The sequence below is a fragment of the Lepidothrix coronata genome, unplaced genomic scaffold (genome assembly GCF_001604755.1).
Source record: "Lepidothrix coronata isolate B3197 unplaced genomic scaffold, Lepidothrix_coronata-1.0 Scaffold10, whole genome shotgun sequence".
In the NCBI taxonomy this organism is placed as follows: Eukaryota; Metazoa; Chordata; class Aves; order Passeriformes; family Pipridae; genus Lepidothrix; species Lepidothrix coronata.
In genome coordinates this window covers 5,486,188-5,510,328 of record NW_016690190.1, presented here as the reverse complement: position 1 = coordinate 5,510,328, position 24,141 = coordinate 5,486,188, and the positions used below count along the sequence as shown (strand labels likewise).

Sequence of the window (24,141 nt, the reverse complement as noted above, 5' to 3'; positions counted from 1 at the left end):
TAAATTTTGTGAGCTGCTCGGCATGATCTCTTGTGCACTGAATTAAAGTGGTGCTTCAAAGCAAAAAAATGATCAGGTAGTTAGCTGGATGATCATCCTAAGCATAAACAACTTGGATTCTCTAAATCCCTTCACTGGCTAAGCATACATTCAGTTTAAGGAAGTGCCACTTAAGCTGCAGCTACTCCTTTTCCAAGTGTGGTTTAACAGACCAGAACCATTTACAATTGCCTCCAATTTCAATTGACTGTACACATTAAACCTGTTTTGATTGTATCTGATTTATTCTTGGTATTCTTCTGCAGATGGGCACGGTGTTGCAGAAAAGACTTCTCTCAAAACAGAGAGAGGAAAATTTACTGTAGTACTTGTTAGTTCCTATCTGGAAGGAGTTGCATACAAGAATTTTGTTTAGTTTCTACTTCTTCTCTTTGGAAACACAGTAAACAAATTAGTATTTGAAATCAGCACTGACGGACCATGGCGAGTAATGCTCCCCTCTCCATTTATGCAATTTTTCCTACTAATTTTTCTGGGTTTTTTTTCCCCCACTGTGATTAACTCTGTTCCAAACCCACTATTTTCCCCATTAAACACAATGCCCTGCCTTCTTCATGGAGACAAAATAACAGAGTTTACCCTACAACGTGCTTTAACAAGAAAACACAATTAAAAAATATTCAAGCTACAGGAAATCCGCAATCACAGCTCCTATTTAATTCCTTTAAAAAAGTACTGTTTAATAAGTACTGATATTTCTAGGTGGCAGCAAATTGTCCAGGAGCCCATCAAGCACAGGCGTTGTCTCCTCTGGCTCTCCCAAAGAGCCTGACTAATACTGTCTCATTACCACAGAATTGTTCTTGGCATTATATGAGCTTCCTGACACGAGAGAAATGGCATACCAGCCCTTGGCAAACACAGTACTTGGAACTCGTTTACTTTAAAGAAATTTTTTGCTTTGGAGGGTTCTGTGGTGTCTCTAACAGAAAAGTGGAGGGATCTTTATGATGGTGATGGTTTTTGTCTGGGAGCTGGTTACTCTTTGCCTGCTCGGCCCTGTGCACCAGGCAGCCATGACAATATTTAGCCTTACCAGACCCAGTTCATGTAATAAGTCAGGATACACACAGTAGAGTTTGGTTGCTTGAGGTCTACACCATGTCTGTGTTGCTGTTTCTGTCTCAAAAGCATAACACTGGTGTCATGAGCAGGATGTGCTGCCTGCCCGTCATGTCAAACTGTTACATTTCTTTCTGTTACAGCATATTTCTCACTTTACTTTCCCTGATTTAAAGACTTAAATTATGAAGAATTCATCACACGGCCAGGTAAGTTTTCCAGTTTTTAGCTATAATCTCTGCAGTTGTTTTTCGTTTGGTTGGTTGGTTGGGTTTTTGTATTTTTGGGGTTTTGTTTTTGTTTGTTTGTGGGTTTTTTTAAAGACTGTTATTCCCAGTCAGAATTTACAAAGCCTCCAACCATCAGGATCTTATCAAGAAAATTCATTAACAATTTCAACTCCAAACTTAAATATGTTTTTGTTTGCTAAATGATGTAAATTTCTGCTGTGAGAAGCATCTCCTTATGGAATAGAACTTTAACTAAGAATCTAGGGTAAGACTTAGTGGGTTGCAGTTGAGTTTCTAGATCCCCAGATTTCTTCATATTAGTTTTACTGAATCCACCCTATTTAAATTGAAGATTCCAGAGGTTTCTGGATTTGGTTTATGCATTTGCAATATTAAAGGAGCACATGGTGGGAGAAACAGAGATTGATTTGGGAGCAGAATCTGAGATTACCCTCTCTTTGGCCTCCAGTGGCCTCATGTTCTCTGCAGTCCCTTCCTACTGCTGTCTCAGAGCCAGGCAGTCCCAGCGCTCTTCTTAGGAGAACGTGTGGAAATGAACTCTCTCTTGGGTCCACTGGAGACTTAACTTTTATCTCTGTGAGTTCGTGTTTTGAAGCAAGGCTGGATGTTTGTGCTCTCTTTGGAACATGTTTTGACAGTGTATGCCTAACTCATTTTTCGAAACTCTAGGTAAGGGTCCCTCCTTCAGAAAATGGGGTTTAGACTCTGCTGAATAGGGGAGCCTTCTCATAGTGTGAAATTAAATTAATGGAAGAAGATAAGATTTCAACTGTAGTTCTTTTTAGATGTACTGCCTAGTATGTAGAACTACCTGCCTTGCCTGTTCCACCATACTTGAATGTTTCTTGACTTGCAAAGGGAATTCAAATCTTTTAGCTCAAGGCTCAGAGACACAGCATTTACAAAAGACCTACCTTACCTATGTAATATTTTGGAATTCAATTTTGAACTAGCACTAAGGTGGTCCTATTAACTGAATGCCCTTTAGTTGCTGAAGTGCATCTTACAATTCTGTTTCACGTGAAGACTTACATTCATATACTCCAAGACAACTCTGTGATGCAAAGGAAAGCATTGCAGGTGAGACATCAAGTGTCCATTCCAGAACTGCAATACTGACCTGAACTAAAAAGCTTTAGATAGATAAACTTGAAGTATCCATTAGTCTTATAAGCAGGACGTGGTGATGTAAATCACATATGCTCAGTCGTTACATTTAGAATTTAAACTTAAAATTGTGCCAAACACAAGGAGGTGCCTAAGAAAATGTGTATTAAAAATTAAAAAATGGTCATCTTGCCATACTATTTTATCTTAAAAAGTCCACAGGAGATAGCCTTATTTAAACTACTAGATCCAGAAGTAGAAGATACAAGCTAACTTCTTCATGAATGCCAGCAAGTTTTGGTTGAGGTAAGGTTTGGTTGGGGCAAGTTTTTTTCTTTTCTAGTTATATTGCCTCATCTGAATGCTAAGTGTGCATTTTGTCCAGTGGTAAAGGTTACTTTCTTGATAGCAGACAGAAGGCTATTGCTTTTATTCCCTAAATCTTAATCCTGTAATATAAAAAGTCTTCATATGAAAATTGGACAGCAAACCACTGGAGTGGGAAGAATAATTTACTGAAGCAACTGTTAACTATTGTGTTTATTATTTCAAGAAGTCTGACCACACCCGTTGCAGGGGGGAGGGGCACTGTTATGCAGCAGTTAAGAACAGTACAGAGATTACTTTAATCTCCAACCAAAGTTTTTATCTCTATTGGCCTAATGTCTTACAAACACCAGAGTGCTTGGGCTACGTTACTGATTTATGAGGTTTGACTGCTGCGTTTGCCCTATGCCTCTTAAACTCTGTGCCCTCCCCTTCCTTAACTTGAAACTGCTTTCTGTTCCGCAAGCGTGTTTTACCAGGAGTTGTGTGACACCACGAATATACAATGAATTTAGATAAATAACTTCCCAGTGGACAGAGTAAGAGAATATAAGGAACTCTCAGTTGTTTAGTTCATCATATTGTCCAGCAAAGTTGCATCTCTGCCCCAGGATAATTTTGTTTTGTCAAAGACTGGGTGTCAGCACAGGTTCCTTGTACCTCAGGAATTCCTTTCAGCACTATGACCTTCTTCCAGGCAGCACATAGGAGAGCTTTGCCAATTCAGCAGAATCCCTGGACTGTGGATTTCAAGCCTCTGATTTCTGTTTCTTCTGGGGGAAAAAAAAAAAAAGAGCAAGGTTTAGAATCCGTCAGCTTGGGAAATCTGTGCAGAACATCCAAACAGAGAGTCATTCTGTCAAGGGATTTCAGGAATTTATTTGTCAGCTGCTAATGGTGTTCGCTGTGCAGATGTCTGGTATAAGAAACTGTTACAGTTACTTCTGTGATGAGGTTGCTCTGGAGAATATAGAAACACCATGGAATTTGTCTTCACATAAAAATCAGGCTCTGCCAGACCCATATAATTGCTGTACTGCATGATTCCAAAAGGTGACATTACTTAAAGAATAATTTACAGAAATATTTTGCTAATAGTGTTTGTGCGTTATGAAGCAGTATGACTGTATGTGGCACAACCTTGATATGTTTCAGCATGGTAATAATTCTCTAGACAAATAGGATGGCAGGGAAATATGCTTTACTGAGGTGCTAGTTTGTGGTTTCTTCGTCTGGCATAAATGAATTAAATGGCAAATGGCTTGTCCATTACTGTCAGTACGCCCATAGAAAGAGACTCAGCTGTCTAAGCAAAAGTGGAAGCAGATAATGATGCAAAACTAAAAAGAAATTCATACCATAGAGAAATAAGACTGGAAATGTTGTTCTCCTGATTTCAAACATAAAACCAAGGAGGCTTATAATGAAATTAGAAGATGACAAATATAAAAGTCATACCAAAGTGGTTTTTTGCACGATGTATAATTAAATAATTAAATTTACTGTCAGAGGTTGTCATTAGAGCCAAGAATTTAGCATGATAGGACAAAACCCCTATTATATGGTAAATAAAGAAATCTAGCTTCCAGGAACAGAAAACAGAAGAAATATTGAACTGTCTATTTCAGATCTTACAGCAATATCAAATTTATTTAATATAGAGTTTTGGAATCAGAAGATCTTATTACTGCATTTTTATGTTTTCCCCAGATGGCTGATGCTGGATGGTTTTAGAGAGGATGTCCTGAGGTAGATTGATACCAGGTTAGATTCAGTGTGGCAGTTCCTGTGTCATCATATCAATTAACTTTTAGTAAACAGCCTGTCTGACTACTACTGCCTTTTATCAGAACTTTGAGTTTCTTTCTCTGTACAATGTAAGTCAGCCATGGAAAGTTAGAGTTAAAGCTACAGCTAACCATTGCTTGTAAAATATTTATTGCTTTGGCAGAGTCCTCAACTGGGCTGAGGTAACTGTTGGATTTTGTAAGCTGGTGTAGGACATGACACTTCATGTCAGAGGTATTTCCGGCTCTCATTTTTTAGCCAGAAACGTAAAATGCGTTAAACTTTGCCTTCTGGTGTTTCTTAGCTTTATATCTCCTTTAGTACTTTCTTCTTGCATTTCTTCATTAATTCACTTCCTTCATCTGCCTTGTACTTCTCCGTTTGTGTGTCCAGCCCCTGGTAGGCCTTTTGACATCTCTGCTGGGCAGGCTAGGTTATCTCAACTTGGTTCTGCAAGTGATATTTCCTCTGTATGCTTCTTGAAGTATTACACTGATAAAATTCTAAGAATAGCCATACTGGGACAGACTAAAGGGTGAGCACATACAGTGGCTCTGAAGGCTACTCTCCCAGCTTCCAACCATTGTCAGCTCAGAAACATCCAGAGCTAGATTTGATTCCTGCATAGCTATTTATATGCATGCACTACATTTCTCTTTCTTAAACTTGTCCATACACCATCTGAACCAATTTAAACTTTTACTGTCTACAACATCCTTTGGCAAGGAGCTCAAGAGGTCACCAACCCACCTGTGAGGGGCTGCTGTCTTTGTTTTGTTCTGATCTGGCTCCTCCTTTCATTAGATGTTCCCAAGATGCCTGTATTGGAAGGGAGAGTAAAGAAATCTGATGCTCTTCCACCCACTCCAGGTTGCTAATGATTACACAGACCCCTGATCCTTGCTAACCCGTTCCATTTCTTTTGTTGAGTGAAGCTTCTAGCTTACTTAGTTGGTCTTGATATAGAAGCTGTTCTGCACCTTTCATCATCCTTGTTGTCCCTCTCTGACCCTTTTCCAGTTCTACATTCTTTCTGAGATGTCCCACTTCTGGCCCAAATTAAAATATAAACCAGGATGCACTTGCTCCATTTCACAGTGGTGTCCGTGAGATCATATGTCAAAATAAAAGCAGAAGGAGAAGAGAGATTCACACAGAGAAATAATCTGGTTGTTATCTATCTGCTTTGGGTGCCAGCAGCTTCTGGTCCTGTGCAACTGGGGTGCTTTTCTTTTCTTCCTTTCTCCTCTTCTTTTCCTTCCAGGGACTCAAGGAGAGAGAGGAAATGAAATTAGATGGGAAACAGCAAATCCCTTAGAAAGATTATTTGCTGTGTCAGATGTACAATGCAGGAAATATTTGCTATTTTCCTGGAAGCTGAAGAGGGAGATGCCAAACAGCCTTCTGGTGTTAATGATCTCTGAGAGCAACTGGCTGTGACACACTGAAAGCTAATGGGCAAAACCACTGGATAATCATGTTTGTATGGCTATGACAAGAACCCCTCACCAACAGGGAATTCAGGACCTTCTTCACAAATTTTACACACATTAACTGTTTTTCTCTGTGTTGAATACACTAATTTTTGAGTGTTTCAATTTGCTCAGCCATCTTTATGCTTTTATTCCAAAATATTAGCCCTCTGACAAGCAGCGTGAAATTGCTTATGTAAGAATGAGAAACTTTGTTGTAAAGATGTACAGATAAAAATATATTTCCTTTGTTCTTCAACATTTGAGTGTTTCAAGACATGAAAACTGGAAAAGATTAATTTGTATAGACTAAGTATACAAATTCTATTGCCATCCAAAAATCCAAACTTTTAGAAGCACTTTTACTCTGCTGTCTTACAAGAAAGGACAAAGTCAGAATTAAACTCAGTGCTAGTGTATTCATAATTTATCTTTGAGAAAGTGCACTCAAGGGAAAGACATTTGAAGATGTGACAGCTTATTTGCTGTGATCTTGCATCACAAGTTACCCTCTGGTTTCATTCTATCGTTTTTATAAGGCAGCAGAGTATTAGATCTCACACAGTTTCCCACTTCCCAAGATGTGCCAGATATCTCAACCAAGCCTACTATTATACATCTTAGTTACAAAATTTCAGATGATTATCTGAGAATCTTGCAAAACCAAAAATATCCATGAAAAAGTGAACAGAATAAATTTAGCTGTTTTAAATATGTCCATTGTAATTTTCAATATGTGAACAGAAATGGAAGAACATTTTTTTCACTGCACAGTTTGTAAGAGAAGGTCTTCTCCAGTCCTGTTGTCCCTTCTAAGAGACCTCCATAATGCTTCTTCCCCACCCCCAGCGACTTCATTTTTGTGCTCTGTTGGCTTTGTGACACCAGATGCTGCCAAGCTCTGGCAGTTTGCCATTCAGCACCTGTCCTTGCTGCATTCAGGCAGCAGCACTGCCACACCCGGTGAAGCAGTGAGGAGGGCAGCGGGGGCACGCCTTTGGTTGCTTTCTGCTTTTCAAGGGATTTACAAAACGTAGTGCCTCAAACAAATGTGGCTGTTCCCTGCTGTTTGCTGAAAACTCTGTGTGGTGATGAGGCCAGCCTGCCCCACATGGGCTGCCTGTGGCGCCCGCTGGAGCGGGTCAAGAGGAGGGCAATGGAGCTGGTGAAGGGTCTGGAGTGCGTGTCCTGTGAGGAGTGGCTGAGGGGAGGGAGCTGAGGGTGTTTAACCTGGAGGAGGCTCAAAGGTGACCTTATCACTCTCTACACCTCCCTGAGAGGAGGTTGTAGCCAGCTAGGGGTAGGTCTCTTCTTCCGGGTAACCAGCGACAGGAAAAGAGGACATAATCTCAAGCTGTGCCAGGGGAGATTTAGGGTGGATATCGGAAAGAATTTCTGTGCAAGGGTAGAAATTGAAAAAGGTGAAAGGGTGATTTGACGTTGGAATGGGCTGCCCAGGGAGGTAGTGGAGTCACCGTCCCTGGAGGTATCTGGGGAAAGACTGGACGTGGACTGAGTGCCGTGGTCTAATTGACAGGGTGGTGTTGGGTCATAGGTTGGACTCGATGATCTCAGAGGTCTTCTCCAACCCGGTTGATTCTGTGAATCTGTGAACTTGTGAGTTGCTCTGCTACTGGTGATCCCTGCAGAGGATCAGCTTTGTCGTACTAAAAAACACACCCAAACCTGGGAACAGCTCGTGGTGCGCGCCCACAGCCACCCTGCTGTGTGTCCCGGCAGGGCGGGGAGAAGCCCCCGCCCTCCGTTCCGGACTACACTTCCCATGATGCCGGGCGGCGGCGGCGCTGCGCGCGGGGGCTGCCGGGGGCCGTGCCGTGCGCGGGGGCCGGCGCCGATGGCGGCAGGCGCAGGGGGCGGCTGAGCGAGCCGCCGGGGCCCGTCGTGTCCGTCCGCCGTCGCCGCCGCCGCCTCTGCCGGGCCCGTCCCGCCCCCCGCCGCCATGGAGGCGCTGATCCCCGTCATTAACAAACTGCAGGACGTGTTCAACACGGTGGGGGCCGACATCATCCAGCTGCCGCAGATCGTGGTGGTGGGCACGCAGGTGAGGCGGGCCGGGCCGGGCCGGGCCGGGCCGGGCCGGGGCGGGCGCGTTCACCGCCCCGAGGGCAAAGTCAGGGCGCCCATCGCGCCCCCGCCGCTGCCGCCCCGCGGCTGCCCCTGCCAAGGGCACGGGGGGACGCGGAAGGAGAGGGCGGGCGGGACGCCCTCGGTGGCCGCGTCCCCCCCGCGCTCCCTCCCCGGGCTCCGCTGCCTCCCCACCGGTCGCACAGTGTGGTGAAGCAGCGCCTCTTGCACCCCCCGCCCGCCCCTGGGCGCTTCTCGACCGAGGAGCTCCGGAGGGGCTGCGGGGAGGGCTGGGCCCCCTTCTCCCGTGGCTCCGGCCCCCCGCACCGGGGGTGTGGGTGGCGCTGGGGGACCCGGGGAGCGGCGGCCGCCCCGGTGCATCAGCGGGACCGCCATCGCCGCTCGGGCCGGGGCTTCCCTTCGCCGACAGCCGCCGGGAAGCCAGGGCTGAATAAAAGGGATGTGGTAGCGGAACGGCATCTTGCAGGCGTGGATCGTTTCTCTTTGCTCCGAGTTCTCCTGCCGCTGGGACCTCTTTGTCTTAGCCGGTGACGGGGAGTGAAGGTGAGAGGCGAGGCCGGCTGCCGTCGGCTGCAACAGTTGCAACGTGCGTGTCTCAGCCCTGTGGTGCTGCTGCTGGGCTCGGAGATAGCTCAGACCCTTTCATATCTCCTCAAATGGCCTGCTGTTCTCCAGCAGAACTTTTGGCAGCTGAATATGCCTGACCAGAACTGCAGCAGGCACAAGGGAATAGGAAATGAAACGTTAAACAGAGCTAAAACTTGAAGCTAATGGATCTCTGGTTCCTGTGACATTAACAGTATCTGTTGAGTGTGCTGTGCTGCTCAACAATGGCTTGCCTACCAAAGACATTAATACTAACTACTCTGCAGTCAGGGGTTTCATTATATGGCCTAAAACTTGAGTTGTATGTTTTAAAGCTTGCACGTTGCTGAAGCGTGGAATAGCTTCGCTCAAAACCAGTTACAGTGTCAAACTGCTTGTGAGGCAACCAGCAGTCATTCTCTTTTCCCAGTATACATCAGGTAGGTTCACTGACTTTATGTCAGCCACTTAATAGAGTAGATCTAAAATACTTGGATTGGGTGGGAGACACTCTGCATTAGTAAGCTGTGTTAGATACTGGCTGGTGTTGTGGCTGATTTGAGTCAGTCGCTTTATGAAGACATTTAATCTTCATTACATTAAAAATTATACAATCAAGCTGTGGTGTTTTTTTTTTTTAATTTGTTTCTGTGTTTCAGTTTAGGTCTGCAACAGAAAGTGCAATGCAGGGGTGTGGCATTTTCTCTGTAAGATTAAGAAAGTATTTTTTGCAGTTTCACTTTATGAAATGCACTGAAGTGGCATTTTTTAAAAGGGCTTTTAAACAACTTGTTCCTAGGTACCTTTTCCTAAGTGTAAATACATTTATAAGTAAATACTGAGAGCTAGGACGGTATTGATATGTGTTTGACTTAAGTAGTCTACCTGTCAGTATCAATGTCTGTTTAGTGCTGTATTCAGTATATTCATAACTGAATATGAATAATAACATGAATTAATGAAATCTTATCATGCCAAAACCAAATCCTCTATAGACTCCAGAAAAATTTATACAAAAATCTCTAGCAAGCTGTATCTTGGGGGTTTTTTTGTGTTTAGTCAGGGTTGTTGGGACAAATAAGTCTTTACTCACATGGTAATTCCACAGATGGTTATTTTATGCAATTAGTTTTAATTTAAATAAAGTTTTATTCATTTATTCATTTGAAATTAGTTTATTGTAGACCAGACTTCTGGAGATGTCTCAAATGTGGCCCTAGAGCTGATAGTTTTGCTGCTGGAAGCTTGCTGCCTTGGTTTTTTAAAATGTGCCTTGAGACAATCTTGTTTCTTGAGATATTTTTGGTTAAATGCTACATGGCCTCGGCCTTTAAGTTTGTTCACACGATTTGTTTGTAGCCTACTGGCATATGCTATCCTTACTTTTTCTTCTTTGAATAATAATCACAATAAGCAGTTCTAAATTTTGCACCTCCATTTTTCTTCGTAGGAAAGAAATGCTGCCAGTTAGGATTTCTGTAACTCTGTTAATTGAGCTATGCTTTTTTCCTTCCAATTTGCCAGTTGCTTTTCTTAAATGACCTTTTTATATATTCAGCAAGGAGAAGAAAAATGTTTTTTTGAGTAGTGTTTGCTGTTTATTTTTCTCACCTGTCTTCTCTCTCTCTTCTTTACTCCTGTATTATTTTGTGCTTGTGTCTTTCTCTGGTTTTCATTTATTTTTACTTCTGTGCATCAAGTTAATTCTTTCTTTTCTAGAATATGTACAGCTATAAACTGCTTATAAGCCTTAATTTAGCTTTGTATGTTTTCTGTTTCCCATGTTCCCTTTGCCCCTCCTCTCTTTTGGGATTGATTTCCTACTGCTCTTGTGTTCTGAGCAATTGTAATGTTTTAATTTTTCCTCCTTCCAGATACTTTTTGTTACTAATTACAAAATTTTTCTCAGTAAATTTTACACATTCAAATGACTTCTTGCACTTCTAGTTGTTTTCCCAGGACTTGGCCATATGAGAATTCCTTCTCATTCTCCACATAAATATTGTGTAAGTTATTTCTGTATCCTAATGCAGGATCTGTTAAAATTCAGGACTCTGCTGGTGATAGAACTCAGAGGACACCTTCAGACTGCCAATTTTTCTTCACTGTTTCAGGGTTGTTCTGCCATTCCCAGAGAGGTGTTCTATTTTTTCCCCAATTCAGTATTTCAGTTCTATTTTTAGAGCTGTATTACTAAAGTACAAAAAACCCCTTTCCATTCTGGGAATATTATATAAACAATATTTGTTCCATAATGCTGTAATACTCAATGTTCTGATGTGTTTTATACAATTGCTTTGTGATCTGTATTTGTAAGGGACAAGGTGGTATTGAAGTGCCTCAGCCAAACACATTAAAACTGTAGTAAAAGGAGGCAAGAGGAAGAAAAACAGTGTGGTTAGTTATCACCTTTTGTATTTTAAGGGTACATATCACAAAAATTAAATGTCTACACTACAAAGGTGGCCATGAGATTTAGAATAAATTTCAAAAAAATAACCAGACAACAAAATATCTACCTGGAGGTATGTAAAAATGAATTGTCTGCCTTTTTTCAGGGGAGGTCATTAATTCTTGGAATATCTTTTGGGTTTTTAGGAGTCATCAACCTAGTTATATCCAAACTTTAGTGTCAGGTCTGTAGCAAAATTCTTCCAATACTGACATTATAAAAACACTCTCTGGGTTTTATTTGCATTTGGTAGTGTTAATTGAAGTTGAGACATTGTGGGGAAATGGATCTAACAACTAATGAAATTCACAGTGCAATTTTTAAGTGAACCTTCAGTACTTTTGCTCGGTCTTCACTTGATACAGCTTTGGGACTTTAAATGGGGAGGTGTAGTTTACAATATTTAACCTAGGCTGTTCTGTTAGATGATTCCCTGGGATTGGCTCACGGATGAATTTTACATTTATTTCTTTTTTTCCCATTTGGAATAAGTATCATGTTCGATATTTCAAGACTAAACCTCTTTTTGTTGCCAACGAGGAAGGTTTCTCGATCTGAGATAGCAGATACACTTGAATATGTATAAGTGTATATTCTGTTAAGCTAAACAGTGAGGATGATAACTTGTCTGTTAAGAAGTTCACAGCAATGAGAAGCTACTGTAACAGTCCTGGCTGGGATAAGGAGAAGAATTCAGTGGATGCAAAGCATCCAATTTGAGACTGGCCTCCTGATCTTCAATGTCAGGCACTGTACAGAGCTTCCCTGACCTTGCCCTGTCAGGGGAACAGAAATTTAAGCTACCTCAGCTCATTCGATGTAGCCTACACTATGCTGTCAAAAAAACAGTTTTAGGTGGAGACTCAGGCTTGTACCAAGAAAACCAGGAAAACCCCAGGCTAAGTTCAACTTGGGAAATTCTTTCTCTTTTTTTTTTTTTTCCTCCCCTAGAATTTCAAGCAGATGCGAAAAGACATTTCTACCTACATTTGTAAAAGGGGATGTAACTGGAGCATAACATCAGCACTGGCTGGGGAGAGCTTGTTTGTCTCCCAAATGTTTTGCAAACTTCTGGGTTTGGTTTGGGTTTTTTTTCTGTTTGCTTTGATATCTGACATTTACTGAGTCTGGTTTTGGGCGTAACTGTTTGCCTTTTTGCCATCCTTTGCTCGTGTCAAATCATGCCCTGACTGTTCTGGTGTGTGTTTCAGGCAAGCAGCAAAGTGAGGCTGACATTAATTAGCTGTTTACATTTACCAGACATAATATAAGTTTTGCTGGTAATATTATACAGTGCAAACAACATTTAGCGTTGTGCTGTTTCTTTTCTGTGATGGGCTCTTTGTGATTCTGAACAGCTGTACCTTCTAGATCCTGAAGGCTTCTATGTTTGGAAGTGCATTTTCACTGGGTCTATGTGCAGACTTCATATAAATTAAAATAAAATTACAGGTTTAATAACTCTGATCCTGCATTTTAGCTCTACAGATTTTTAATATGAAAGCAATAATAAACGTAATTTAAATGAAGATATTAATTTTATTGTTTGCAAATGCACAGTTATTTTGGAAGAGTAGGAAGAGTGCACAGAATACACAGTTGTAGAAGGATGTAAATGAAGTTGTTTGTGATTCTGTTTTTTTTTTGTTTCATTATTGTTCATTTCTCCCTCTCCCCAGTTTGTTTTTTTTTTTTTAGTTTCTTTTTCCCCACTAGTTTTGATGCTTATTACCAGGGTCAAGTTCATCTTCTGATTGGCAATTATCTTTCTTAGAAAATCTGTATTTAGTTAAACCAGATGGATCCTGTATGTTGTCCAGCAGGGACAGTGCAAAAGAAACAATGTTTTCAGGAGAATGAAGGGCAAGAATATTAAAGCAGACAGCCCAGGAAAATGTTTTTCAGAATCTGAAGAGAGAAAATGGCTGTGGAGTTCTTGAAAAATCCCCAGATCTCTGTTGTTTAGAACTTTTTAATTGAAAGATGCAATTTGGCTTTATTTTAGTTCATTTTACTGCAAGTCATGAATTTAGTAGAATAAAGTCAGTTTATCTGGCTTTGAAATGTGAATCTTCAAATTCTACAGTTCCATGATCTAACTTGGAGTCTCTACTTGTTTCTGAGTAGGTGAGGTATTTTTTTTCTTAAATGAATTACTGGGGAGCCTTTGGGAATTGATATATGGAGAAAGAATACATCTGCTAATCATTTCTCTGTTTGCTCTTGTTTGGCACCTGTCTATAGTTAGATGTGGTGTAAATACAGAATTTCTGAAGAATTTTGGCTGAACTGTGCCAATTCTGGCATTCCTTACTACTAGTACATAAGCTGTTTTATGTGGAGGTAGTTCCTGTGACTTCAGTTTCTTCCTGAGTGATTCAGGAAGGCTCTCTATTCAAGTAAATGAGGAATGGCCTGAAGGAACAACAGTCTTGTCATTCAGACAAGGTCTTTCATACTGAAATGTATTTTGCAACAATGAGCAGTGTGTTGTGCTGGTTTTACTGCTTTCTCAAGTTGAGATTACCCTGTTAATTCTTCTGCATCTTTTAGAAGTGTAATTTTGTTTCAAACAATGTCTTAAAAATAATTCATTGTACCCTGGTTGCAGCTTTAACATTCTCTTCTGATAAGTAAATAAACTTTTAAATTTGTTAGCTGTTTTGAACCAGCCTAGCTTGGGGTGTTCCTAGTTTGAACAGGAAAATTTTGTCATAATAGCTGTTCCAGGCAAAACAGTTCCCTTGTGGAACTACTCTGGAAATGCATGCATTTCCTTTTATTTCAGAGTAATTCATGTTTGCAAATAAGAAAAGAAACAAAAATATTACTGCTCTTTAGTTATAGCATGCTGACCTCTTCCAGGGTAGCTACTGCAAGTAACTTCTTTTCAAAGCACCTGACTGGGCGGATGAGATCCCAGCAAGAATGCATTAGCTTATATTTCCCAATAATAGAATGAAAATTTAGTAAGTTGTTTACATATATATTGCTAAGAGCGTGATGTAGCCAGGAGAACTTTTATAGTTCTTGTATGATAGAAACTGCAAAATTACCACCATTCCACCTTGGGTGTCAAAGCAGATGCATTGCTTTTCTTAAGAGAATTCTTCAGTAATTATTAGGTCTCACTGAGAAATCTCTCCTACTTCACAGTTCCTTACTGTCATTCTCAAAAGTTTGTCATCATTGTGCCACTGAAAAGTCATAGAGAATACTGATATCACTGCCCCTTTATTTTCTTGTGCTGTCCTGCAGTAAATCTCTGTTGTGTTGTAGGAGTTCTTTGCCTTTGTTTCCTATTTGATGAGATAATACAAAAGTTATCAGTTTATCCTAGCAAAAGTAATGAGCAAATTTTTAGATCCCTTTCAACTAATTTACATTTTGGAAGTTTCCCAGTGCTTTATTGGACGTGTTTCCTTACAAAGGTTTTTTTCCACAGGTTATATATTATGCATTGGCTTCACAAAGAGATTATGAAGTCTAAAGGTAGACAAAGGAAGACAGGAGATTCTTGTGAGATGACTTAAAAATTTGTTACAGCTGATACAAGTCCATTATAATTTTAATAATATTTAATAATATTTGAAATATCCAACAGTCAACTCTTCACTCTGTCAGCTGTTCAGTCTGAGCAAATGACTATAAGAAATCTCATGGTTCTTGTGCATGAGTGAGACTTCAGGTGAGTCTTGTGTTTATTGCCTTCTTGCTGTGTGGACTTCGTAAGAATAGGAGTAGACTTGGCTTATTTACTGAGCAAATTGGTGGGACCCAGGACAGCCAAGCTCAAGAGACCTGGCATACCTCTAAGGACAGCCTCACTGGAGCACGAAACAGTAGTCCATAAACTTGCTTGGGAAAATGAGGAGAGGTGTAAGGAGAGCACTGTGAGGGGAACTCATGACTGAGCTTCAACACCGAAGACTCATGCAGGAGGTAGAAGTGAGGACAAGCTCGCTCACGGGTATAAAAATACTGCCGGCATATGTGGAGATGTAGTAAGAAAGCCAACGTGACTGGAAAGGGAAAGGCAACAGGAACTTCCAGCACTTTATCAGCTGTATCTTTTAACTGTATCAGTTAAAAAAGAAAAAAAAAGAAATGAGGGAAATACAGACTTGCTACTGACTGTGACAGGAGATTTAGTGACAGCAAATATGGGCAAGGCTGAGGTACTCGATCCTTTCTTTGCCCTGGTCTTCACCATCAGGGTCTTCTAGGCCTTTTTACCTATAGATGGAGTTCAAAGTGGAGGGTAACTATCAATGGTGCAAGAGGATTGGGCCAGGGTTCTCTTCTTGATATGGAGAAAACGTCTTTGCATGCTGTGGGATATAGGGTACAAGTCTCCTAAAATAGGAATGTTAATGAGGACATGGAAATAGAGTAAGAAAGCCAGCAAAGTAAATGTTTGAGATGAATGTCAATGGCTGCTGACAGTGTTACTTGAAAATTTTCAATAGTCTCTTCCATTTGGCTTATCAACAACCCTAAAGTGTTTCTGAAAGTGATCTCTTACTATTAATGAAGCTGGACAATTATGAAGTCATCCACTGCTGTCTGCTGCTTCTGAATTCCTGAAAAATGTGGTCAGTAATACAGCAGATTGCAACCCACATTTTCTCATAAGAATTAGTGTAATGGATGGGAGCAAATGCCTTTTAATACTGAAGTGCACAGAATTGAAATACACCGGGACAAGTAAAGAAGAAATGAAGGATGGGGAGGCAAAAGCAAGCTCATGAGAACTGTTAAAAGTAGAGATGTTGGCTTTTTGGAGTGCATCACAGTTCTTACAGTTTGCAGCTTCTTAAGTTGTGAGGGTAAGTGCACAGGTGTGTCCCAGTGATTCTGCCCTTCATCTTTAATTGCTTTAGATTAAACTGAAGATGATGTTGACAAAAATACAGGTGTTAAGGAGGCAGTGAGAAAGCTGATAAGATTTCAACACACTCTGACAGTATATATGATGTGAATAAAGTACTTAAGTCTTGTGTGCATCATCTCATCTTATCTTAGTATTTCTGGGGGAAATGGTTTTACCTTCCATCAAACTCAGGTGCTTATCTGTGAGACTGATGCTGGTTAACATAGCAGAGTGTTAAACACTCAGCAATGCAGGTTTGACACAGGGGTTAAAAAAGTGACACAAGATGTTCTTGTATTTGCCCATTTGTTTTCTGAGCAGTCTATATAAAGTTTCTCAAGATATTACAGCTGATAGATATTTCAAATTAAGATCAGATATTAAGGAAAAATCTGACTGATCTGCTATGAAAGGTTAGAGTTTGTTAATGCTTTTCTGGACCCGTCATGAAATGAATTTATGGATTTCTGTCCATGCTTAAAATCATGATGAGCATTGCAATGAGATGCCAAAACAAGCGCGATGCTTCTGCAAACTCATCCCCAAAAATTCTGTGGTACCCTTGGTCATCGGTATTAGTCTCTGTCTTCACCTGTTGTCTGAGGGACTGGCTGAACTGAGTTTGTATTAACATCCCTCACTTCCTCCTGCTGGCAGAAAAAGATGAACTTCATGTTTGCTGCTTTCCTAATTGTGTTCCCAGACAATTCTTGGTAATGGATGTCGATGGAACCCAGATTAAGGAGTGTGACATCAGACAGTGTATCGTATTCCAACAACAAATTGCTTTAGTTGGGAATGTAATGCAATTTGAAGTAAATTTCCTGATGTGTGGAGAACTGTAATGTTGCATTTAGTGTATGACTTCACATTTGCAAAGGATCCAGATCGTTCCTTCTCTGTCCAGAGGTAACTGTGGGAGTGGTGTAAGACACTATGTTAGTTCTATACGTGGTTTGGTGTGTGCCAGTTTTAGCTTCCTGCATTCCTACTCTTTGGAAAGACCAATGAGCAGTGCAGCAGCTTCTCCCGTGGATTTTGGTTTCCTGTCTTGATGAGGTTCTTGGTAAGGACTCAAGCTATTTATTAATATCCATTATGTGCTTGGATTATGTGTTCAGGAGAAGCCACTTCCTCTAAATCTCACCTCCAGCCCTTTGAGACTGAGTGATCATTTTACTCATGTGTAAGAAATCTTGCTGAAGAGATCACAGAATCATTGAGGTTGGTAGAGACCTTCAGGATCCTCTAGTCCAAGCATCAGTGCAGCACCACCGTAATCACCCCTAAACCATATCCCCAAGTGCCATATCCATCTTGATGTTCAAAATGTTTTTAATAAATGAAACCATGGTGGGTTTTTGGTGGGCTTTTTCAATGCAGCCGATGAGCCTTTATAATCTCTCATCTTTTTGACCAGGCATTGCACTTGTTTTAAAGAAGTTAAGAAGTGGCTTATTATTTGTCACTGTGAAGTTTGTTTTTTCACAGTCTGTAATACCTGTAATTCTTCAAAAGTGTGCCAGACAGGAGCTCTCTCATGGAGATTTCCAGAGCTAATTCATGCTTTGGTCAGGTTGTTCTTAAGTTACTTTTTGGTAAGACTTCAGTGCCCAATGGTCTGTTAAAAGCTCCTTGCAGAGAAAGTATCTAAAGCTGATTTGGAGAAGGTCAGTTGAAGAAGAAAATGATTAATTACTTTCTAGGGGAGACTTTTAAAAGGAAAAAAAATCCTACAAGGCTATATTTCTCTTTCATCTGACCCTGCCCTTCTCCCTGGTCCCCCTAGACCAGTGACCTCACTGCAGTCAAATTTGGAAAACTTAAAAATATACATGATCCACATTGGTTTGTTGTTCACCTGTTGAGACAAATGATATTTTTGATAAAGTAGCTTTTTTTTTCTGTTCCATAAAGCATATACAATAAGGTGATAGAATGAAAGAAGGCTTTGTTGTTGTTGTTCAAATTTTCTACAGATTTGGCCTTGTATTTTAGTATGCATTTCGTATTTCTACGTACAAGTCCTATTTCAGTAGGTTATAAGGCTCTCATATATGTCTTACTGCACTAGTAGAAATGCCCTGTCTGATAGTGATGTGTTTCTTGAACTCTGTTTTATTTTTCATTTTTTAGGAAATGTCACTGAATGTGTGAGATTTAAAGATACTCATCCCTGCTTTTCTATGATCGCATGTGAGGTTATATACTCATTACTTGAAATCTCAAGTCTGTTATTTCAGAACTGGCAGGCTGAGTGGAGGTTGTATAGCAGTAATGCACATTCCAGCTGTCAGAAGCACCTGTTGGTTTGTGGGGTGGGTTTTTCCCAGTTGTTTTGTTTTATTTGGTTGTTGTTTGGGTTTTGTTTTTTTTTTTTTTAACAAGAGAATTGCTTGGTAGTAGCATTAATATAGAAACATTTCATAGCTGGTGGCAGTGACTGTCAGAGCAGGTTTTGACTTTCCTCCTTCAGAAAACTGGAAGAGTTTAATACAGTTCTATTAAAAAGACAAAATCTTCTCAATCAAACTTTCAAAGTATTATGTTGACCTTGCTGGTCTGTTGCTTATTGTTACTTTTAATATGGTACTGGTCTTGAGTCGCTTTTAAAACCCGTGTGTTCACAGCTGCTTGTTGAACCAATTCTGCATTTTATACAGCAGTGCTACAGGAGAACATTTTAAATGTAGACAGTTAAAGCCTATTTGTAATTTCACAGCCTTTAAGTATTTCACAATTTCTTACATTTTGTTGTTATATAGACAGATATTTGCAGTCAATTAAGTTGTAAATACTTAAATATATACACAGAGAGTGTAGGAGGGCACAAAACAATGTTTGTTTCTGTGTTTAGAGTATAAAACAATGTCTACACTTATGAAACTGATATAATATGTTGTAGAAAAAAACCCAAACAAAAACAAAACCACAAAATCAAACCTCAAACTGAAAGGAATATAAGACTGTTAACAGCTTAATATACTCAAGTATACATAATATCTCTTTGTGTAATGCTGCTGTTGGTACTAACAGGATCAGCCCATGTTAATTCTAACAAATACTAGCAGAGGGTTAAATTCTTTAGTTTATAAAGTTTTACTGCAAGACATTAGAAAGTTGCATAATATATTTTGCTTGCTTTATAATGGTCTGTTTTGTATCTGGAGAGTTCAATATTTGTGGTAGAAAATGCTAAACAGGATATTAATTTTTCTGAAAAAAGCTGTTACGTATGTGGTTTAGCCTTAAGAGATAGAAAATATATCTATCTACATGTTTTTTAGGTGTCCCATGGTTTTTAAATATCCTGAGTGGGTTTAGACAGTTACTGATTTGTAGCAGACTTGTATCCTTCACTGCCTGTTTGCAGGTTAGATGAAAGCAAACTAAAACTAAAATATCACAGCATTTTTATGTTTGAGAAAGTAATGTAGCTGTATTCCAATTTTCAGAGCAGTGGAAAGAGTTCTGTGTTGGAAAGTCTTGTGGGAAGGGATCTGCTCCCACGAGGTACGGGAGTTGTCACCCGGAGACCCCTTATTCTGCAGCTGGTTCATGTTTCCCCAGAGGATGGTCGGAAAGGAGCTGGAGATGAAAATGGTAAGTGCGATCCAACAGCATGTTTTGCCGTGTTGGAAAGAGACTTAAAATCTTTCTTGTTCCTTTAACTGAAAAATCAGTTGCTGTGATCTTAAAACTCAAGTGTATTTTTTAAAATTTGCTTGGAAGAAAACACAGCTGTTGTCACATCTGTTTTGTCCATTTAGCAAATGTCATGAAGTCAAAATCTTTAGGACATTCAGAGTATCCTTAGTGTTTTAAGCTTTTCTGTTCTTAGGAAATGCTTTTGAGAAAAATAGGCCAAAGAAAGCATTTCACTTGTTAAGCTAACTGTGTAGAGTGTAGAGAACATGATTTTTTGTGTGTGTGTTTTTCTTCCCCTCCTCTTTTGCTGTATAAATAAGGTGTTTCATTCAGAGGATGAGTGACTTTTTAGAAGGAGGTTAGGAATGAGGTAGTTTCTGAATGGAGCAGAAGAAGGAGGAATGAAAACAAACTTGTAGTAGATGCAAACAGGATTTAAATAGGCATGTTCTGTAGCTTACAGATGCCACCTGACTGGGCCCCACTGGGATTCCAAGGCATCAAGAACAGCACTTTAAATGTTCTGAGGCTGTCCAGTTTGAAGCTTGTCTTCTGTAGTGTTTCTATATTATCCTTCATCAGATCAAGAAAGTGATCTCAGTTATCCCTTGGGACTTTCAGTGCTCATTCTATACCAACTAGTGCTCTTGATTTTAGGAAAGAGCAGCAGGGGCATATTGACCTTTTGATTGTAAGATAAATCTTAGCTCCTTGATGTAGACTGTAAAAAGGGCACAGGTTTTGTTGGTGTGATGAACTTGGGGCTATAATTATTAATTCTCATTGTGTTCAAATTTTTCTGAATTTATTTCTAGTGACAATAAGTCAAGCTATCAGAAGTTCTGTACAGTATTTGTTTTCCTGCAATATTTATAGTGTGTGATTTCTGAAGGACAGTTACTAACACTGTGCCCTTTTAAAGGTTTAAGCTCTAGCTCTGCTTGTTATTGAAACAAGCAGAGAACACAATTAGGGTTCATAATAATTAAGAACTTTTAGTGTGCAATCCATGGGAGAGATTGTAGGACAATTGTAGGAAATTATCTCAGAAGGTCTCTAGTCCAATCTGTTCCACAAAAAAGGGCCAGCTCTGAACTCAACAGCAGTTTGCTTGGGTCTTTATCCAGCTGGGTATTGAAAACTGCCAAGGGTGGAGAATCAGAATCTCAGGGCAACCTTTTAGAAATGGCAGATTTGCTCTCTCTAAATGTGGTTTTACATTGCTTGCATTGTGCAGTGTATAGTTTCTAGTACTTTTCATAATGCTTTGATTCTGAGTTGTAGGGTAAAATATTACTTCGTTCTGCTCTGCAACTTCACAGGTATAAAAGATGGTTTTGTAATTAAAGTATTCTGAGTCAAGGCAGAGCCTTTCTGTTGTAGGTTGCATTTGATCTGAGGATACTGCATAAGGATGTTGGACTAAATTATTATTTAAGAGGCCCATTTAGATTTTTTTTTTTAGGGAAAAAAAAATCAATATGCAAGATGTATGTGTTATAATCTCATCTTGTTGTTCCTGTGAGAGAGATGTGGGCTTGTTTAGTAAGAATAGAGAAACCTTTATGATTTACCAGTTGAGTTTGAAATTCCTCTTCTCTCCAAAACTCAGGCAAATCATGGTCTAAATGGTTTTTCACTGATCTGGTTTAGTGTATGTTCAGATTGTCCTGTTAGACCTGAGAAGATGGGATCAATTAGCTTGGAAAGAAAAAGGATGACAACCTCTTATCCTGGCTGTGCTGCCTGACATTTTAATAAGTCACTGTGCCATTAGAAGTCATAATTTTCTTTGTATGAGATGGATGTTGAGATAGGGTTGAATATGTGTTTGGGATTTCCCAGAGGGAAATAGTCTTGCAGAAAAGGATTTTGTCCAGATGAGGGGTTTCTTCGTTACAAATTGAATATTGGACAAGAGACTATCAGTCTTGCCATGCTGCTTTCTGAATGCTGGTGTTGAACTCTCTGTATGTACAGATACTTTTATACAACTGTCTCTGTGACTTCTGCTTTGTGGTTGTCACCTTTATCCATCCTAATGCTTGATCTACATATCTACTAGTGTTATATATTAACACAGCCATTTAGAAATAGGTACTAGTCTGTGATTCTTACAAGTTTAAATTTTACCATTGTTGGAGTGGTTGCATCTTCCCTGTTTTTAACACAAAGCACTTTTGACTGCTGTGCTTATTGTCATTTAAGCATGGACAATTGCCTTGTCTTTATGGCTATGAGGAAAAAAATTGTGTCTCTCCAATGGCTTAATTTTGACGTCTGACGCATGTGAGCTGTCAAAGACTATCAGTTCGTATGAATTTAGGGTTTTTGTTGGATTGGTTGGGAAGTTTTTTGCTTTTGCTTTTGGATTTTTTAAAACGTATTTTTTTGATTCTTGGGAGCACATTGGAAAGATTGTTGAGAAAAATTACAGCCAGACAGTTGGACTAGCTTTAATTTTTTAGTATGCAGCACTAAAGATCGTCCTTGCTTTTTCCTCAAAGTCAGTGGTGAGCGATGTGAGACCTTTGTACTGTGGTCACTGCAATAAATCAAGACAGTCAGGAAATAACAGAGATAATTTTTCAATTAAATACAAAGTTCTCTATTTTCATACCATGATATTTCAGACTGATATATATATTCTACAGAGATGTGTGTGATCTGGCCTGAAGGAAATGTTCTCACTGTGCTTTTGCTGTTTATTGTTAGGCTCTAGTGATTCAGAACAAATGGTGTGTTTGATGTGGTGATACCACACTGGGGTGTTCTCTGATCCAGTTGCAAGAGAAACAGGACTTAATCAGAGAACTGGGCCTGGTCTTGTCAATTAATAAATTGGTCTTGTAGCAAAATCTATTCTGGTAGTTGACCCACTAGTTCAGAAATAGAAAAAAAGAGGGTGATTTATCAGTGATAAATTAGTTAAGTGTTTATAGGTTTTGGACTTTTTTTGGTTCTAAGATAGGAAACTGAACGTTGTTCAAATTCTAGACAGATAGAGTTGATATGGAACACAGGAATAATTAATACAGATCTGTTGCTTGATAAATCAGAACTGTTTTGTCAGCTTTTTTGCTCTGTACATCAGAGGGGAATCTCTTAGCCCCAGCTGCAGAACAGTGTGACCTGCTTTGTTGTACTTGGCTTTGGAGAAGCACGGGAGAAAAAGTTTCCAATCCACTTGGTGTCAGGGATGGGAAAAATGGTCCAACATGCAGAAGGGATTGGAAGATGTGTGCATGTTTTTTTCACAAGTTGGCTTTTTATTTTTAATTTAGAGGAATAGAGCTAGGAAAGGATGAGGTGATAGGGTAAGGGGAGAAAGAGAGTTCAGATGGTCACCTTCTGGATCCAGAAGCTGTGAAGATATGGAAACTGGAAAGCTAGGAATTTAGTAATTGGGAAGTTCTCATGCTGCAAGAAATCTTCTGTGGTGGTGGCTTTTTATGACCCTGAACAGTTTCTCTGTGCTCCCATTGTGTATGAATAACATTTCTACTGCTTTGGAAAGGGAGAAGAGATAAATGAATAATTAAAGTTACTAAGCTTTGTACTGTATTTGAGCTTCTTAAAGGAGTATTGTAGTGTAGGACATAAAAAGTACAATTTGGTGGATGGCAGTCCTGAGAAAAATACTGTAATACGTCTAGTTTTCCTGTGTGTTAATTAAGGTTTTCAGGTCTTACTCCAAGATATGAAAAGCCAGAAGAATAAAGATGTTTGCTTTATTTAGAAGATGTGGTGGGTTTTTTTTGTTGTTGTTTGTTCTTGTGTTGTTTTTTTTTTCTTTTTGTTGTCTTTATGTTGTTTGTTTGTTTTTGTTTTTTGAAAGGCAGAATCTGTTTATTCTTAACAGCTGCTGTATTAATTTCTTAAAATCTCTAGTACTGATTCTTATAATGACCAAAATGTCACACTTTTATCTCGCATTGAATCTTGGATGTAATCAGATGATTAATTCACCTCAAGGTTTTGCCTGAAAAGCTTCCAGAAAGTAACATAACTGGGGGAAGACTGATTTACCAGTTAAACTAGTGATAAAAAAATTGTTCTGCATGTAAACCAGAACACTGAGTTGTCGAATGTAGGCTAATTAAAATATTTTCTCCTTGCCTTGAGCATCTTTTCATTTAGAGTAATGCAAATCCTTTGTGTTAAATTAGATCAATTGGGAAATTTTTCCGTAGGTGTTAGCAAGTTAAAATGCAGTGTCTCTGACTTGAATGCATCTTGGACCATTTTTTCTATCCTTGACGCCAACTGGATTGCAAACTTTTTCTCCTGTGCTTCTGCAAAGCCAAGTAAAAAAGAGATATTCAATATACTGCACTCTCCTGTTCTGTCCCTTTGAAGATATTTTAAGAAGTTGATAGATTATACTGAAAAAACTCATTTATTTGTACA

The 24,141-nt window shown here is 39.6% G+C and overlaps 1 protein-coding gene across 6 annotated transcripts in view; it reads left to right on the top strand.

Moving 5' to 3' along the window:
• Positions 1-7,890: 7,890 nt before the first annotated feature.
• DNM1L (dynamin 1 like) overlaps positions 7,891-24,141 on the top strand; it is a 37,773-nt gene continuing 21,522 nt past the window's right edge. For 2 of the 6 annotated variants that reach the window (XM_017804760.1, XM_017804761.1), the window contains exons 1-2: positions 7,903-8,129; positions 19,539-19,686. In XM_017804760.1, coding sequence (XP_017660249.1) covers positions 8,028-8,129; positions 19,539-19,686 — 250 coding nt within the window. In that variant the 5' untranslated portion in view covers positions 7,903-8,027. Of the gene's footprint in view, positions 8,130-16,917; positions 16,993-18,219; positions 18,402-19,538; positions 19,687-24,141 lie in introns of those variants that run through there. The other 4 variants (XM_017804757.1, XM_017804758.1, XM_017804756.1 and 1 more) reach the window with 3 other exon arrangements.